Source organism: Populus trichocarpa, chromosome 16, assembly GCF_000002775.5.
Source record: "Populus trichocarpa isolate Nisqually-1 chromosome 16, P.trichocarpa_v4.1, whole genome shotgun sequence".
Taxonomy (NCBI): domain Eukaryota; kingdom Viridiplantae; phylum Streptophyta; class Magnoliopsida; order Malpighiales; family Salicaceae; genus Populus; species Populus trichocarpa.
The window spans coordinates 2,760,348-2,778,527 of record NC_037300.2 but is presented as its reverse complement, the minus strand read 5'-3'; the positions used below and the strand labels follow the sequence as shown (position 1 = coordinate 2,778,527).

Below are 18,180 nucleotides of genomic sequence, written 5' to 3'. Positions count from 1 at the left end.
GTAGAAGGTTAGCCAGTCATGGTGGGAGCTCACAGAGTCCTCACACGTTTGTGATGTATGTGTCTACACACAGTCACACACCGAACAAGCAAGCAAACACCATGGGGAGTCGGGGATGGTGAAAAAAGTAATTGAAATCTAAGAGTATTCAATGTCTTTCCATCTCCAACCGCACCAAAATAAGAGGCCAAAGATAGAGAGAAGAGGGAAGAGAGGAACGGGGAGGGCTGCGAGAGAGTTTGAGAGAAGGGTTCGGAGAAAAATAACCTTTTATACTCGGTTTAGGGTTCAAACTGAGCATCAGTTTTAGACTTTTAAAACCATAACCGAACCAGACAAAAAAATTGTGAATTTTTAGCTGGTTGGTTCAATTTTTTTTCCCAGTTCACTCGTTAATCGGTTTTTTTAACAGCCCTAAGCTAGCAAAAAATTCCATTGAGGTAACAGTGCCTCAAGGTCTCTTTCAGGACACTGTCACACCTGCATTTCTCCAACCAGTTCTAACAGCTTCTGTATCGAAAATAAAATAAAATCGTACAGGATTATTGATGCAAACACCATCTCAATGGTCCTAATATGATTCGAGAGCTCATTTATTTAAGGTAAATAAACAGTCAAATAAATTACCGATGTGAATAACAGCTGAAAATAGGATGCATTGATTTTTCATTGATACAAACAAGCAAAACATAAACTCCTTTCAAAATTAATAACTACTCTAGATTTGCTCTAATTCTGGAGCTTCTGGGAAAGGTTAATCAGTACAATTTCTCGAATTTGTCTGTTCCTCAAACCAAAGAGAAACAAAATTCAGATGCCAAAAATCTTAAAACAAACAAGTCCCCCGAGTCTTTACAAAGAAACTCTATCGAGCAGCCTGTGCATGTGCATGCTCCAGAATCTGACTGACTGACTTGGAAGTACGGCCTGATAATGCCTTGGTGTGATCTATCAACTGCTCATACCTGAAAGACAAAAGAAATTTGTCACCCAATTTTCGAAGAAAAGAAGAGACCCCTGGGAACTGACATCTAAAGATTATGGGAGGTACAGAGAATAAAAGGACCAAAAGACTAATAGGTAACAAGAATCATAAGCATTCCCGTGTACAAATATAATAATCTGTATCTGCAATCTTACACATTGGGATGGTTGGGCTCCATAATAACAGTTCCTGATTCTGAATCAATCTTAGCATCAAGCTTGGAGTTACGGATGAGATTCACAATCCATCTCTCAGCCTCCTCAAAATTCAAGTTCAATTTCTCTGCAAGGACTCTGCCGTAAACAGCCAAGTAATTCGAATAAGTATTTTAACAGAAGCAATAAAAAGTACATCAAAGTCAACACTGCAAAGTGTTTGGACCGATAGACATTCAATGAGAGCAAACTAACGGTTTAGACCCTCCACTCAAAAAGGAATGGTTTTTCAAGGGACAGAGTTCCAATCAACTCTATTTGTGACATTTGTAGCAAACAATTAAAAATAATGAATATACATACCCTATGTCAATACGCTGATGTATCCGGCAATAGGTTTCAAAGATAAATAGACGGGCATTTTCAAGGAACTCATCTCTCAACAGCACATTGGAAAAGTTGCCATCTTCTAGACGTTTGCCAAGGAAAGGATCATTTAGTATCACCTATAATGAGTATAACAGGTTAGCATTATCCAGGAGTTAACGATCAGAGGGAAAATTTATTATCAGAGAACATAATAAGCAAAACCAAGACAAAAAGGAATAAAATGGGGGGGGGGCATCCAGAAAATTGGAAATCAATACAACTTAAATGACACAATTAGCACAAACTTTCTTGTACAGGGATATTAACATGCCAATCACATTAGGGCATAAAAAGCTTACTTCTTCGCACTCCTTCATCTTCTTTTGTGCCTCATCAAAATCATAATTAACATAGACACATGCCAAAAACTCTGTGATAGGATCTTTGTAAGAGTGCTGCTCTTGCTGGATAACCTTTATAAAATCCTTGAATTGAGGTCGTCTTCTTTTGTTGACAATGAATGCAGTTGCTAGGTAACGCAAAAGATGGGGTGCATTGGTTTGAATGGCATTGAGATACCTAAAATAAAATGGGAAGATCAATTTGTATCATCCTGTAAGCCTTTGTCTTAAGAAGGTACAAAAGATAGTTACTTAAATTGAGAGATTAATCGTGTCCAAAGCGAAAAAAACCTATAAAGAGATGTTGGTTAACTCCTGGTTCCTTATATTTTTACAGAATAAGAATACGTTTCAATTGAGTAATACCCACAAGTCATTTTTTCAGTCAGAGCAAAAATAGAAAACATGTCATAGTTGAAAATGTATGCAGAGCAAAAGGGGTCAAGTCATACTTGTCCTGGTTAAACAAGTCAATAATCTGTGTTCTTCCGTTGTCATTGTTGAAAAAGATGAAGAGACTCCAATGCATCAACCATATTCTACTTTGCACCTGATTCAAAGGCGATGAGAAGCTCTGCAATAGACGAGCATCCTCAATAAGCACATGTTACTTGAAAAATAAAAGGAAAAAGAAAGCATACAACTCAAACAGAAAAGCAAGGAGTGGTGGAAAACAACCTTTGAGTCAATAATTTCTTTCAACCGGTTAAGTTCTTCAAGAGCAATATCCCAGTTTTGCATCAGTATCTCAGCTGCCATCTTTCCCCACAAAGCACTCAAACTCCTTTCACTGTTATTGCATAAGCCCCTGTACTGATACAGATAGTCAGCAGCACCAGAGTAGTTTCCACATTCAAATTGGAATTTGGCATACTGATACAATGCCTCAATCTGCTCCTGACCAATCTGTTTAGAGAGAGCACTATTGTTCAATGAGTTTAGATAGCATAATAAGAAAACCCCTCTTTCCAAAACACAGAACTTTAGATGACAGAAATACCAGGGGATTACAAATAGCAAACGGGCAGCAATTTTCACATAATCAATGTGTGTACTGATGGTCTGGAATGTAAAACAGGTGTAGGACATCTGAATCTGAACATAAAAGTGGTTTTGGCTCTTTTCATTGAAATCACTGGCTTTCACACAAATGGTCACCATTGCTTATTAACTATTAATGGTAACAAAAATACCCTCTTGAATGTTGCAACATGAAAAAACTACAAACCCAGAGTTCCTAAAATCAATTCAGATATCTTGTAGTTCCTAGATAATTCCTACATAACAATTCACATAAAACAAGATAGGAAGAAAACCAACACGTAACCCTCTCTTGACTGAAGATGTCCACAAAAAAAAACCTGATAACGTTCATGAAGCATCTGAAGATTATACTGCTTATCAGCCCTCAACTCCTGCATAGCACTCGCATTCTGCAAGAATTCTACCAGGGGTGCAGCAGCCTCCTCCAATGCCTTCAATCTAGCCACTACCTCTGCCCTCCTATCAATCATGTCTTAACACCAACAACAACAACAAGAATCAAACCTTCAACATTTGAACCCACAAACAAATTCACAGTATTTATAGTTCTAATAAAAGAACGTTCCTGCCTTGAAAATGAAATATATTTGTTAAATTTCACAATTTCATCAAACAGATACGTACACTTTTGCTGTATCCATAGGTGTATAGTGTCCAAAAATTATTTTATTTTTTTTTCAATCAAACAATTTAATCAATAAATACACGCATTCACTATATGTACAGGTACAATTTATTGGAATTAAAAGAAAGATTATGGGCTTTTTATTACATTTAATGCAGCAAAAAAAACACCAAAGCAATAAAAATAATACACAAAACACACTCCTTTTATCTAAAAAAAAAAACTATTAGAAATAAAAGACTTTCTATAAATCTCAACAATTTACTGCATCAAACACCCAGTAATTCACTGTATCTACATGCACGTGTCCTAAAAATCATATTTTTTATATGGGTTTTTCTTTGCTTACCTTGAGGCACTTCTTCGGTGCGGTAAAGACTCTTGTGGATGTCCATAGCGTAATCAACCATGTTTGTTTTGTTCAACAGCTCGATTTTGGCTTTTAAGATCTGCTCATCTGGGTAAAGCTGACTTTCTTGAAGGAATTCTAGCAGAGGAAATACTAAGTGGCGGTCCAGATTTGGTGCAATTCGTGGTGTCAGATCGTAAGTCGCCATGGTTGCGGATATTGGCTGCTGCTGATGCTGCTGCTGCTGCTGCTGCTTTGGGGTTTAACCTACATAAGGAGAGAGGTGAGGGAGAGGAGTTATTTGTTTTGGGAAATATCAAATATAGCCCTGACGTTTATGTAAACTATTTTTTGAAAAACAAGAGACGATAAAAAAATTTCTTAAGAAAACTCAGTTTAGTCCTTAATACATTACTTCATTATTAATTAAACCCTGATATTTTGATTTTGTTAATTTTGCTTCATATATAATCAATTTCAAACAATATCACCCCTTATTCATCCACTATTTTTTGGCAATTAAAAGATTTCACTCAATATGCATATGTTGAGACACTAACCTGTCCCAAACGACAATTTTAGCATGAATTTGTGGTAAATTTCCTTGAATTCTCCTTCATGCTAAAATTGTCGTTTGGGACAGGTTAGTGTCTCAACATATGCATATTCATTATGATTTGACATTAATATTGTCTTTATAATTTATTTTAGAGCTTTGAATGAGCTGTGTAACGTTATGTTTGTTTTTATGCTTTAAAAATATTTTAAAAAAGCTTTAAAAATTTTATTTTTTTTTTGTTTCAAATTAATAATTTTTTGGTATTTTCAAATTATTTTGATGTTCTAATGTTAAAAATAATTTTTAAAAAATAAAAAAAATTATTTTAATGTATTTCCAAAATAAAATTGTCTAACGTAAATAATATTATTATTATTTTTTTTTGGAGGGGGGAGGGGGAGTTAAAGATGTGAGAGTTAAATTGAAAATGATATAATATGTTATGGTCAAATCTTAATTGTTGGTACTATGTTGTGGGTTTATATTTTAGTTAATAAATAATGTTATTTAATTTTAAAATCTTGCATTAAAAAACAAAAATTTAGAGTATACACATGAGACGGTTTATTTAATGTATATAGAAAGGTCACCATGATATATCAAATTATTTTGACAACAAAGTATAGAATATTGCGTTAAGCAAACCCTTTTTTTTTTATGAATCTTTTTAAAAAGTTTCTTGGGCTATATATTTCTTTTTTATGTATTGATATATACTTTTTTTATTAATATTATGTTTTTTTTAATAAACCTGAATTTGAAAATCAAGTTCAAATAAAAAAATATATATTAATATTTTATTGCTACTATATAAAAAAAATAAAGGAATAATTAATTTAAGAAAATATATAAAAACTTTATTTATTGTTATAATAAAAAAAAATTTAACAATACAAATCTAATAACATCATAAAAAAATTATCAGCTGTGACTCGACTATGCTACACTTACTGTCTAAAAATGACGGGTGGTTAACTTGCCTTTAGCAACAAGTATGGCTCATTCAGGTTATCATTAATGACTTTTGTTAATGTTGTTGAACTCATCTCTTTGAGATTTTTATGGTATTGTAATTAGAGTCTTAGTGTGTATTTATGGTCTATTTTTTTATTTATTTTTTTTCTCTTTCCCCTCTTCTGTTTATTTTATAATATTTTTTTAAAATGTTGTTATTTTGAATAGTAGCAAATTATTAATATTGTGTTTCTCGATCGTGACATGTATAAACTGTATTATTTCATTAATTTTTTTAAACTTTGGTATTTCACTAATATTTTTAAAAAGGGTGACAATAAACAAAAGTAGCCTGCTATTTCTCATTTCCTTCTGTCCCTCTAGAGTTTGATTTGTGGTTGCTTGTGTGTTTTTCTGGTGGCAGAACTATTGTTTGATGAAGATTTTAATGTTTTCATGTTAATGTAGATTCGATTTTGGTGTTTGATTAAGGTTTCACAATTGATTTCTCTTCTTTTTTTATTTTTTTTAATTTGATGATAAATTTATAATATTTAATATATTATAAATGTAGATAGTTTAATCATTTTATTACATTTAAATTTTTTTGCTAACCTAGAATGTGAATATTAATTTTTCAAAGGTAATTAAATTATGGACTACACTACGAGATATTAAATGAAATTTTCCCCTTCTATTTATTCATATTTTTTATAAAAAAAATCTATTAGTATTCATATTTTTATTGGGAAATGATAGAGTAATGACAAAATTCTTGATCCAATGCCATGGCTAATAAAAAAGACACCTGTTGAAAATTGGTCCCAATATTAAGTTAAAAGAAATCAAGTTATTTACCTAATTACCTGATTATATATTTAGGGTAATATTAAAAAATAGATAAAATATGTTAAACGTAATTAATTTAATTAATGGAAATCATAATACACTGTTGGTTCAATTAAAGTGTTGACCCGTCCATCTATGTATCTCTTAAAATTGATTTTATTCGTCTTTGGTAATTTAGGGTTTTTGTCATTTCTTCCAATCTTCAATCCAGATCTCCTAGTTCAGCCTTTGTTGAGCTGGTGCCAATGGTTGCTTTTCATGACTCAAGTAAGACGTTATCCGGAACTCGGTCCAAACTATATTGATCTGGTCGATCCGGTGACCCGGTCAAAACCCGGAACCCGGGCCGGTCACCAGGCCGAGTTTAAAAACTATGTTTTTTATATTATTTTTATATACTGGTATTAAAAATAAATTTTAAAAATAAATAAAAATATTATTTAAATATATTTCTGAATAAAAAATACATTAAAATATAACCATTATTACATTTTTAAACTTGATCAGAATAAAGGTAGATCGGTCATGCTAAATACAAGAATTAAAGGATTGCCACAAATGGGGGACAGCATGATGAAGGAAGACGAACAATGATCAGAAGTGGCAGCAATTATATGAAAGAAGAAAACAATTTGCAAGAGTTAAGTTTGGATTTGAGTTATGTCCAATCTTATAATTAGAAATTTAATGATTCTACAGCAATGTAATTGTGTGGTTCTTTGTTTGGTGCCTGCTGACTCGCTACTTTATAATTATCTCGAATGTTTAATGTATCATGTAGCTATGAAATGAATTTAGATGTTTACACACAAGAATTTTATCTGTAATTTGATAGAAAATATTTTTCGCTTGAAGAAATTAATTTTTCTTTTAAGATACGTTAAATTACTGTTCATTGAAGAAAAAAGTAATTATATAAAAAATCACGCATTGATTTAAGTTGACTCACGCCGATATGTATAAGATTCTGTTTAAAGTATCATTCCTGCCATCGTTGTGTAATAAGAAAGATCCGTTTGCTCTTCCAAAAATACAACGCTAAATCAACCTTTCATTTCTAACTACTTGAAATTCGGAGAGATTAAGGAAGGAAGACGCCATGACTAGCACCAGTAACTTCAATGTCTACAACATCAACATGATGAGCTTTCTCCTTCTTGTTTCTCTCATCATTGTCTCATATTCACTCGCCATCTCCTTGGCGCTCGAGTCCGAAGTTGGTTTGTTCTTCATCTCTCTCCCCATCTCTCGTTCTGGTTAAGCTGTTGAATTCTTCATTTTCACTGCCAGTTTTAGTGCTTACGTTGCTTTCAGATAATTAATATTCTACTATTTAGCAAAGATTAAAATGTTGTAGAAAACCCAAATCACATTTTGGGTTTTGAAAGATTAATTTCTTGGTATCCTTCTGTTTGTTTTTTTTTTAAGGGGGAAAAAATTCAATCTTGAGGTTCAAATATGTTTTGAAGGTTTTTGTCTTTGATGAAATCCCATTTTCAGATGCACCTGCAGGTAGTTAAACTTGATCAGTAGGTAAACTTTGCATAGCTACAAGCCGACCAGTGTCCCTTTTTACAGTTGTAAGGTCACCTACTTGCTGACAAAATTATATGGCTTTCTAATGGAGTAGATGTAGTGTTCTTGATCTCTGCGTTTTTTTTTTTATTTTCATACATGCGGTGCAGAACCAGGAGATCATTTAAAATCTTGTCCAAAAACTTTCCAATTTTGCATTGTTTAGTGCAAAATTATTGATTTGTTTATACGCTTTTTCACATGTTTGAATATTTATTTCACCATTTTCTTTTATTCTTTGCTTTGCAAGTTGCTCTAAGTTAATTCAATTCACGATTTACTTTTCTGAAAGAGAATCACTTTTAATTTTGCCATGTTCTTTACTTTGAAACCTGGATTACCTAGCCAAATCTGTGCTTTATGTCTTAGGAGTACAGAAAAGGTGAGAATTTAGAACCTCTCCATCAATTTCATTTTTTGGAGGCTTGTTTTGAAGACTTTTTGGTCAATTAGTAGAGTGATTCATTCCATATCATGAACGATTATCTTCATGGAATATATTCATTTCTTAATGAGTCCAATCAAGCTGGCCCCATCTAATTATTTCCTTTCATCAAACAGAGGATGAAACTCAATTTACATATGAAGAAGGAACTGAAGAAGGGCCAAAGAACTGGGGAAAGATTAATCCACATTGGGAAGCTTGTGGTAAAGGAAAAATGCAGTCTCCTATTGATGTTCTTGACAGAAGGGTGGAAGTTTTTCCGAATTTAGGAAAGTTGCGTAGGGATTACCAAGCAGCTCCTGCAGCTGTGAAGAATAGGGGACATGACATTACAGTATGCTACCTGTCCCTTCAATAATTCATTGATGCATTTATGAAGCAACTCATTCTACCAAACAAAATTTCATTTTAATCCACCTCTGCAATTATGGTATGCACAAGATTGTTGACCCTGTAAATATTGAACCCTATGATTTGATAATAAATTCATCGTTGATTGTTGACCAGAATTCAGGCTACAAAAGTATGCGTCACTAATGCCTGTTATTTGTTACTTGAGACTATGATTTTTTACCGAAAAGAAAATGAAAATCTTATCACTCCATCTAAATTGAATTTCTCGCCAGGTGATTTGGAAAGGAGATGCAGGAAAAATTACAATTAATGATACTGATTACCAACTGCAGCAATGTCATTGGCATTCACCCTCAGAGCATACATTCAATGGTTCAAGGTTTGTTTGTTTGCCTTCTTTATTATTGAAATTTAAAAATTACACCTTAATGAGAACTCTTCCACCTACTCCACTCAACACCCTTCAATCTTCTCACATGTATATCTAATGTCTATCCATATCTTTGTTTTCTGATTTTCGTTAAAAGGCATGACCTGGAGCTTCATCTAGTTCACTATAGCTCTCAGGGAGGGATAGCTGTTGTTGCAATTGTTTACAAATATGGTCGGCCTGATCGCTTCCTTTCAAAGGTATTGTCGTGTATATCAACTGGTCTATCGGTTTGCACGTGTTTGGTGTCTGTCAATATGGTTTTTGTATTGAAATGTATGATATAAAGTATGATCAGAAAAAGAAACCTTAACAAGACAAACTTTACATGAAGTTTGTTCTTTGAACTTATGTACAAGTTAATGGTTCGATTTTAATCTGTAAATATGGAGTTCTCTTTTTAGTGTTACCATTTCCCCTTTTGGCAGTTGCTCCGCCATATAAACCATGTTGACCATAGAGAGAGAGAGATGGGGATTGTCAACCCAGGAGATATCAAATTTGGGAGCAGAAAGTATTACAGATATGTCGGTTCTCTCACAGTTCCTCCATGCACTGAAGGTGTTGTTTGGACAATAGTCATGAAGGTGCTTTTACCAAAACCTTCACACTCTATTTCAGCTTCTATATATCTTCTTAACTGGTATAATGGATATGATTGTTCTGATGAATTCTTCCATAAACAGGTCAGGACAGTTTCAAGGGAGCAAGTTAAAGCATTAAGAGATGCTGTTCATGATGTAAGTACTTTTAGTTTAGTTTAAGGATTCATTTCTAGTTAATATCTTTTTTATCATTTCAAAATTGAAGGAAATTAGTTGTTTTTTTCTGGAAATGTAATATTCTTCTGTATACAAGATCATAGCACTTCTACTGGTCAACTTCTCTTGGTTTCTTCTGTTTCAGGGATTCGAGGCAAATGCAAGACCAACTCAGCCATCGACTGGAATTCCAATGTACGAGTACCGTCCAAGACAGAATGGGGCCTCTACCTAGTAGTAATATAAACTGAAGAGAAGAATTTAAGAGGCCTACATAGCGCGACTTTTGCATACCATTTATTCAGATGGCAATTTATTTCCCTTACATATACATTTCAAATTTCAAGCCTGTTTATCCTGGTGAAGAACTCAGGCAAGTTGTTGTGGACATTTCTGAGATTAATAAATGAAGACTCTTGAGCTATCAAGAATTATATCCATACATGAATGTTAGTATAAAAACCATTACTAGGAACAGGAAAGGTATTTCTTTACCACTTCTGTTTTCTCATTAGCAGCTATGCTTCCTCTAAACCTCATTAGCAGATATCTGTGATAAATACAATAAAACCGTGATGAATTAGCTTCTTTTAGGCAAGTAATTTTTGTTTTTGAGCTAGACAGGCTTCCTTTGGGCAAGCCAGCAATTTTTAAACGCCGCCTCATGCCCGTTTCAGCATGTGTAATTCATATACAGAAAATATGTTGCATGCTGTCAGGCTGTGATTAAGGGAAACTTGAAGCTGAGCAAATCAGTAGAGGCTCCAAGTAAATGGTTAAAGTTTGTACTGATGATCGGCGCATGGCAAAGAAAATGTCTTCAACTGCGAATTAAGGGAGGCAGAACATAATTATATGTTGAAGAGACGTTAATGACCATTTCTTCTTGAGAGAAAATAAGAGAGAGACTGAGCCCATGCTTGATGCTTGATGCTTCCTCCTGATATCTACCCGCCTAAGGGCAACAACTCTTTGGAGCTCAAAGCCTCTGGATTTGGATCCTATGAACAAGCGAAGCTCATCACCATCTGACCAATGATTCCAGCCCCAAGTCACTGAACCACAATTCACCTGTACACAATTTAAGGATCACTCATCTCTAGCATTCATTCATCATCCACTCTCTACATGTTAGCTGTAAACTGGATCCACAAATCATGCAACTATATATTTGCAGCAACACCAAAGTCAAAGCAGTTGATTAGATGATGAAATAGTAGAGTGTCACAGGCTGTGCCGCGGGTCATTGCGGAAAAAATTTTAAACGCAATAAAAAAAATATTTAGGGATTGGTAATATATTTTTTAAAAAAATAGTTTTTAACAATGCACTAAACAATATTTTTGATTAATATTGAGATGAAAATACATTAGCTTAACCTGGGGTGACATGTAAGAGTTCTTGGGATAATCTTGAAAAAAAACAAAGTGAAAAGCTCAATCCTTAATTAAATTAATATTTAAGGACAAAAATGATAAAAAAAAATAGCAATTAACTAAAAAACCTTAAATCAACTCGAGTTAACCAAGCACTCATAATGAAAATCATGCACATTATTGAATTCAAAAAAAATTTATAATAGAGATTATTTTTTATTTAATTATATAACAATAAAATGCATGAGAATATTTTGTATGAAATATGTTTTTTTAAAGGACAAAAATTATGTTAGATGCGTGAGTTGCCTAGCCTTGATTGTTGTAGGATGGAATGCTTATCCATTCGCTTTCCAGTTTAGCGGTGCAAGCTTTCTTTCATGTGGCTAAGATAACAAAAGTATATCTTTGAAAACAAAAGGTGAAATTATATATATTTTTTTAATTTAGAGCTAATTAAGAAAATATATCATTAATAACAAAAGGTAAAATTATATTTTTTAGAATCGAGAGACACATAGAGCATTAAACAAATAAAAAAAACAAATAATACCTCAAATGTTACGGATGAACTCACTAAATCTATGATTTGGTTTTAAGAACTCAAATGAGTCCAATAATTTCTTTTATCAATTGTTTTTAATCCAAATATAAAACAACAAAACTTAAAAAAGAAAAAAGAAGCTAAGGAACATTGGGCAAAAAAAAAACATCAATTCACGCTCCTGGGCTTGACTTTTTTTTAATTTCTTAACAGGTCGCCCGCTCTGTTTTTTTTAATAAAACAACAGACAATGCATCGTCTGCTTTGTACAGAATTTAGTGACAAGAGGAAATGAGAAAACAAGGTGTTGGTTTTTTGGTTTGAAAAGTCATATTAACCTATTTTTTACCCAAAACACATAGAAAACAATCTAAATATCTTGATAAACATATCTATAACCTTAAAAAACCCAAAAAATAGCTTAAAAAACTTAAATCAACTTGAATTCAAAAATATTCTCATAGTTAGATCTATCTTATCGGGAAAAGAGAAAGAAAAAAACATTTAGGTGAAACTCCTCTCATAAAATGAAACTCATTGACATCAACTTCAACAATTTTGATGGTCAAAATTAAAGTCAATAACCACTCTCTCTTCATCAAAATCTCGCATTCCTCTCTCCATCAATTTTAGTGTTAAAATTAAAATTTTCAAAACTAAAAGATCATTTATTACCAAAAAAAAAATATAGGTGACCAAAATTAATTTTTTATATAAAATTTGAAATTATCTTCTATTTTACTTTTTTTTTACTTTAATTTTCTATCTTGTAATCCACCAATTTTCTCAAAAAAAAATACAATTAGATGTTAATTTAAAAAAAATAATTCAAGAATCAGATTAAAAATTTAGAAAAAATTCAATTTTCTAATCGACAATATTAAAAAACGAGCAGTGATTTTAGCTGCAGTACAAATATCACGATGCACGAGGGTTAGTTTCTGTTAATTAATGGTTTCGCTTTCTCCCATGATATTTTTTAGTCAAATTTGTATACGCTGGCCCCTTCGTTCATTTCTGTCATAATTGTTTTTTTTTTTTGGAATTTACTTGTCGAAGAAGAGAGTGACTTTCGTGGAAATACATGGAAAAGAAGCTGGAACCTCGACAGCAAGTAGTGCTGATTCAGAAAAGTGCCGCATGTGTCGGTGAGTGATTGGTAAAATACCAAACTGCCTACGATGCTCAACCACCCCATGATACAACTGGATTATAAAATAAAGAACCAAAATTATTTCCCATGTCGCCTGGACTTTACCTTCATCAGAAGAAATCATACATTGCATTGATGTTGCCTCTGTACGACCTCTTCTAATTCAAATTGAGAGGCGCCCATGCTGAATAAATTATTCTCCCAGGAAAGACCCTTAATCTTCCTCTGACCCTGTCCGAACTGCGATGATGCTCAGCAAATTAAAGATGATAAAATTGTGGGGATGGTGACATTTAAGTTGAAGATTACAAAGCACGACATTGTTGGAAATTAGCAAAGCTTGAAACCATAGGAATGAAATGACAATAACCATACATCAGAGTTCAAAGATTTAAGGTAGAGATAGAGGGATTGATCTGCAAACTTGTATCCACAAAACCCTTAAAACAGTTTTTAGTTTTTACAACTGAAACCAGATACACAAGATGATGCTAGGTGAAGAAAAAAAGATATGTGTACGACCCAGAAAGTACACCACTGGCTCGTGCCGATTTAGCTTTCAATCCCCGTCTATGCAATGAGGAATGGAAGAACAGCTAGCATGAAATTCTCGTAAGTAAAACTTGCTGAACCAGAGTATGCAGTATCCCTCTCTTTGAACTTCTCAGTCAGTCCCTGAAAACAGATGATCAACCATGCCACACGTTAGAAGTCTAGAACATCAAACATGTCAAGGTTAAGAATGTTGTTAAAATCTGGAACCCAGCTTTTAATGCACATTCATATTCAAGCTTCGATTTGTATTAAATTTTTTCAGGCTTCAGTAACTCATTCTATTGTATACAGAACTCTGTGTATTTAACTTGTACTTGACACAAGGCAAAATAGAGTAAAGATCCTATAATCTTAGTTTAAAGCTCACCTTGACAGTCAGACAGCATCTGCATTCCACAAAAACAGAAGAGAGAAAACACCATATTAGAGATGCTCAGCAGAAATCAGATAACTAAATGGTCTCAAACAAAACCAACAAAAAGAGACGAAGAAAAACATACTCGATGAAATTGTCGTATTCAATGGCCTTGTTCTTTCCTCCAGTTTTATCAAACTTAGATACCAACAAATCCAAAACAACAGGTGAGACGGAAAATCCTAAACTCAGAAGTGCCTCTCTCAGCTCATTAATATCAATCCTCCCACTCCTGTCCCTATCAAATCTCTCAAAGATTGCCTGTATAGCAAAAAGAACCAAATCCCACAAAAACAATAATAAACATTTCTAATCCAAAAATAAATATAAATTAAAAGACCTTCCAATTCCTCCAAAAGCTTACCCTCCAGTTCTGCAAGCTGTAAAACAGCTCAGTGAATTCCTTAGGTCCTGCATTAAAATTTCAAAAAAAAATAAAAAATCAACGTGGTACCTACATAAATCTGCAAAGCTCATAAGATTACGAATATACCCTTGCAAATTGCTCTACAACATCAAAATATTCGAGGGCAGATTCAGCATTTTCAAAAAGAAGAAAACGCGCAAGCAACAAAGGCATTTCGGCCCACTACTGATCAGCTGAAAACAGCAAAAAAGGCGCAAAAATATGGGGATAGGACGAAACTGACCCCAGTGATCAAGACCTAACTGAACAATCAACGTCCAGTTATACCGCAGTTTCGTCCATTCAATGCAAAGAAAAAAAAACACCGGTCGTACATTGGCAAGTTCCAGGACCATTGCACTAACATGTGCGTGAATTAACAAAAATATCAACCCGGCTCAAACTAGCAAAACCTTAACTAGTCCACTAACATGCGCATGAATGAAAAACTGCAAATCAAGGACTCACCGATCTTCCTGGCGTTGCTGTTTGTGAATAGATACATGAGAAGGTGAACAGTCCTCAAGCTGAAGCTCTGATTATAGCCCGATAAGGCTCTCTGCAGTTCTTTGTCATCAATTATCCCGCTACCGTCCTGATCGGCGACTTGAAAGCAGGCGACGATGCTGGGGTCGGTGCCTGGAGGGAAGGTGGAGGGCAAGAGAGCAGCAAAGGGGCTGCTTCCGTAGGGAGCAGGAGGATAGCCGCCAGGTGTGGAACCTTGGGGTTTGTCCTTTGGTGGCTTGGTGCCGGGAGGGGGAGCTGCGTAGGGGGAGCCATAAGCTTGCGCTGTGCCGTATGGAGCAGCATGTTGTGAGCTGCCGTATGGAGCAGCTTGTTGTGCGGTGCCGTATGGGGCAGCATGTTGTGCGCTGCCGTATGGAGCAGTAGGTTGTGGTGCGGTGCCGTATGGAGCAGAAGGTTGTGGTGGTGCGCCGTAAGCGGAGGAGTATGGCTGTGCAGAACCGTAGGGTTGGGATTGTTGTGGTGGCGGTGGACCCTGGCCGTAGCCGTAGCCAGCTGGTTGTTGAGGGTAGCCTGACATTTCGATTTTGGAGTTAGGAGAGAGAGAAAGGAGCAATGCTTTTCGGTTTTGTGAGGTTTGGGCCTTTGGGGATTTATTATATATAGGATAGGAAATTCGAATTTGTCAGTGGACTTCTGGTGGCGGTTATGTAAATTATTTCGAATCCGTGGTCATTTTTGTTTTCTGCTCTCTTTTTATTTTAGATCTTTTTATTTTTTTATAAATTAAAATGAATTTTGATATGATTTTTTTCTTCGCGTGGACTGTTTTCATGAGAGAAATATGAGAGGAAAAAGTAACATGAAAAATATTTATTGCGTTCAAGAAGTTAGTTTGACGATGAAAATTGAATTCGTGTAATCTGAGGACTGACTAATTGTTTCTCAATTATTACAATGTTTTTTTTTTTTTTTGTAATGATAACGTGTTTTGTGGTCTCAGAATTCGTACATGTTCCATCCATATCCGTACCGAATATCAATCATTTGACCATAAAGTCCCTCAATTTGATTTTTTCACAACGTTTACGAGATTATTTTGCAGTATAACCTTAGATTTCTAATGTTATTTTTGCCCCCACAAGAAGACTATAAAATAAAATTTATTAATTTATATATATATATATATATATATATATATATTATAGTTTTAAAACTCCATCCAAGTCTACTATGAAAAAAATTAAAAAAAATAAAATAATATTATTTTTTAAAATAATTAATAGGTTAATAATAATTAGATTTTGACCATGTTTTGATTGGGTTAAACTTCACTTATTGAGTTAACTCCGATTTTAATTATGTTAAATGAGTTTTATTTTTTTATTCAACCCGGATAAGTTTATATCCTTGAATGGCCGGATCCCGAGTTAACTTGTCTAGTTGGTTCGAGTTTTAAAACAATCATATATATTTGTTTATGTTGTCTAATATGGGGGTAAAATGGATTAAAAAGTTGTTTTAAACTTCTTCATTTCCAGCTATGTGAGTTATATAGAAAATTTATATCCTCTGATTATCGTCCGTTTCTTCTCTTGCTGTAGTGTATGCATGGAATATTTAGTGTGTGATTTGTAATGTGTGTATGGTATTTTTGTAGAGGTGTTTTGAAATTAAAAATGTTTTTTTATTTATTTTTAATACTAATATTAAAATTATTGAAAAATACTTAAAAATATATTAATTTAATTTTTTTTAGATGAAAAATATTTTACAAAACGATCTAAACGGGAAAAACAATGCACCCTTCCTTAATATAATGCAAAAATAATTATTTAACTAAACAATTACAAAAAAGGGAAAAATTCAGTTGAAATTCATACATTACTTGGCAACATTTATAAATTAAAGGATGGGTTAGAAACCTTATAAATTCAAACTTTAAAATTAATATAAAAAATAATTTATTTATCTGAATAAAACAAAATGTGTTCTAAAAATTATTAGAAAAAAAAATCATACATTCTACTAAAGCTTGATTAAGATGAAAAAAATAAACTAATCATCCGATAAGAAAGAGAGAGAGAGAGAGGCTGCGGACCGCGTCGTTTTGATTTTGTTAGCCCACTCTTCTTTAATCACGCGGCTCTCTTCGTCTTCGTCAAATCGTTCACCCAAAAGATTCATTGACTTTGTACTTCAATCGTTCTATTTTAAAAGGAAATAGATACAAAAGAAGAAAAAGTTAAGATATTTATATTATTTTATTTCATCATTTATTTATACTATTTTTTAAAGGGAGAAGTTATCTTGAATCATCAAAATAAAAAATAGAAAAAAGAACAGAAAAAAAAAAAGAATTGTATAGTACTCATTGATCATTGCACGTATATTGAATCAAAATGGACAGGAGTCAATTCTGCATTGGCAACTCCTTTTTTTTTTAAGTAATTTTTTTTTAAAAAAAGACCCACTTGATCTTAACACTATTCAAATCAAATGTTGTTGTGTTATAGATGATCCAAGGATATAATCATGCAACCGTTTCAAATTTCAATTGTCTTGAAAAAAAATTAGGTTGTTTCCACTCCCGTCTAGATTAAGGACATTGATTTAAGAGAAATAAAAAAAAAAGAGTTTTTTTTAGATAAGATGTGTTTGTTTGCCACATTTAAGAAAATGATTTTGAACTATTTAAAATGAAACTGTGTAAAAGTTACTCTGATATAATTCAATCGATTTGATCGGTCGAAGATATCTCGATAGATATATATAAAAAATCTAAATAAAATCAAGAAAATAAATGATGAAATTAATAGGAAAAAAGCTCTCGATTTAATACCTTACTTGGCCCAAAATTATAATTAAATTACATGAGAGTTACCTCGATATAATTTAGTCGACTTAACTGATAAAAAATAATCTGAACAAATAATTAAATGAAAAGTGAATTGAAAGGAAAAAGAAGGGTGAATTGAAAGAAAAAAAATATTATTCATAGAATAATGAAGCTCCACAAAATAGATCAGTACTTTTCAGTAAAGAAAGGAAATGGTTGAATGTAACAATACTAAAGAATAATAAAATGTAAGTTGCTTGTACTAAGTATGTTACATATTAATGCACAAATCAATGTAAATAATAGCCATCATAATTCTTTTAACAATAAAGTTAAAACATCAAAATATATGTTTGGCTAGAATTGGAATTTGACACAACTAAAGGCCTCGGTGACTCGTGGCTCACCAGAATATCCATAGTCAATATTAAAATATCATCATTTTAAATTAAAATAATTTTAAAAAATCACTTGAATTCATATGATTAGATTTCACTCAAACTTAATTATGTCAATCAATTTATATATCAATCCATTGAATCACTTGGATTTAATAGGGTCAAAATGTCCAA

General features: G+C 33.1%; 3 protein-coding genes across 3 annotated transcripts; 1 reads left to right on the top strand and 2 right to left on the bottom strand.

Annotated features, from left to right (window-relative positions):
• Window positions 1-636: 636 nt before the first annotated feature.
• Window positions 637-4,236, bottom strand: LOC7483968 (eukaryotic translation initiation factor 3 subunit E). The gene is made up of 8 exons (XM_002322622.4): window positions 3,929-4,236; window positions 3,272-3,426; window positions 2,589-2,816; window positions 2,363-2,484; window positions 1,869-2,088; window positions 1,504-1,646; window positions 1,141-1,278; window positions 637-965 (listed from the first exon to the last, which is right to left on the bottom strand). The coding sequence occupies exons 1-8, from the start codon at window positions 4,134-4,136 to the stop codon at window positions 866-868; spliced, it is 1,314 nt and encodes a 437-aa protein (XP_002322658.1). The 5' UTR covers window positions 4,137-4,236; the 3' UTR covers window positions 637-865.
• A 2,852-nt stretch (window positions 4,237-7,088) lies between these two features.
• On the top strand, window positions 7,089-10,295 carry LOC7468921 (alpha carbonic anhydrase 4). The gene is made up of 7 exons (XM_002323236.4): window positions 7,089-7,510; window positions 8,427-8,644; window positions 8,937-9,043; window positions 9,192-9,294; window positions 9,523-9,681; window positions 9,781-9,834; window positions 10,001-10,295. Exons 1-7 carry the CDS (start codon window positions 7,390-7,392, stop codon window positions 10,088-10,090), a joined length of 852 nt encoding a protein of 283 aa, XP_002323272.2. The 5' UTR covers window positions 7,089-7,389; the 3' UTR covers window positions 10,091-10,295.
• A 2,953-nt stretch (window positions 10,296-13,248) lies between these two features.
• Window positions 13,249-15,417, bottom strand: LOC7483967 (calcium-binding protein CBP). The gene is made up of 5 exons (XM_002322621.4): window positions 14,773-15,417; window positions 14,263-14,309; window positions 13,984-14,159; window positions 13,851-13,869; window positions 13,249-13,603 (listed from the first exon to the last, which is right to left on the bottom strand). The coding sequence occupies exons 1-5, from the start codon at window positions 15,347-15,349 to the stop codon at window positions 13,499-13,501; spliced, it is 924 nt and encodes a 307-aa protein (XP_002322657.1). The 5' UTR covers window positions 15,350-15,417; the 3' UTR covers window positions 13,249-13,498.
• Between the last annotated feature and the right edge of the window lie 2,763 nt (window positions 15,418-18,180).

Bases quoted from the DNA above. Each gene is read 5' to 3' on its own strand.
- LOC7483968 (XM_002322622.4), bottom strand. From the start codon at position 4,136: ATGGCGACTTACGATCTGACACCACGAATTGCACCAAATCTGGACCGC. The intron at 2,485-2,588 runs GTTGTTTTCCAC...CGTCTATTGCAG, and splicing joins AAGAAATTATTGACTCAAAG to AGCTTCTCATCGCCTTTGAA. The intron at 1,279-1,503 runs GTATGTATATTC...TGTTTACGGCAG, and splicing joins CATCAGCGTATTGACATAGG to AGTCCTTGCAGAGAAATTGA.
- LOC7468921 (XM_002323236.4), top strand. From the start codon at position 7,390: ATGACTAGCACCAGTAACTTCAATGTCTACAACATCAACATGATGAGC. The intron at 8,645-8,936 runs GTATGCTACCTG...ATTTCTCGCCAG, and splicing joins ATAGGGGACATGACATTACA to GTGATTTGGAAAGGAGATGC. The intron at 9,682-9,780 runs GTGCTTTTACCA...TTCCATAAACAG, and splicing joins TTTGGACAATAGTCATGAAG to GTCAGGACAGTTTCAAGGGA.
- LOC7483967 (XM_002322621.4), bottom strand. From the start codon at position 15,349: ATGTCAGGCTACCCTCAACAACCAGCTGGCTACGGCTACGGCCAGGGT. The intron at 14,310-14,772 runs GTGAGTCCTTGA...ATTTTAATGCAG, and splicing joins CAGCAACGCCAGGAAGATCG to GACCTAAGGAATTCACTGAG. The intron at 14,160-14,262 runs GTAAGCTTTTGG...TTTGCTATACAG, and splicing joins ACAGCTTGCAGAACTGGAGG to GCAATCTTTGAGAGATTTGA.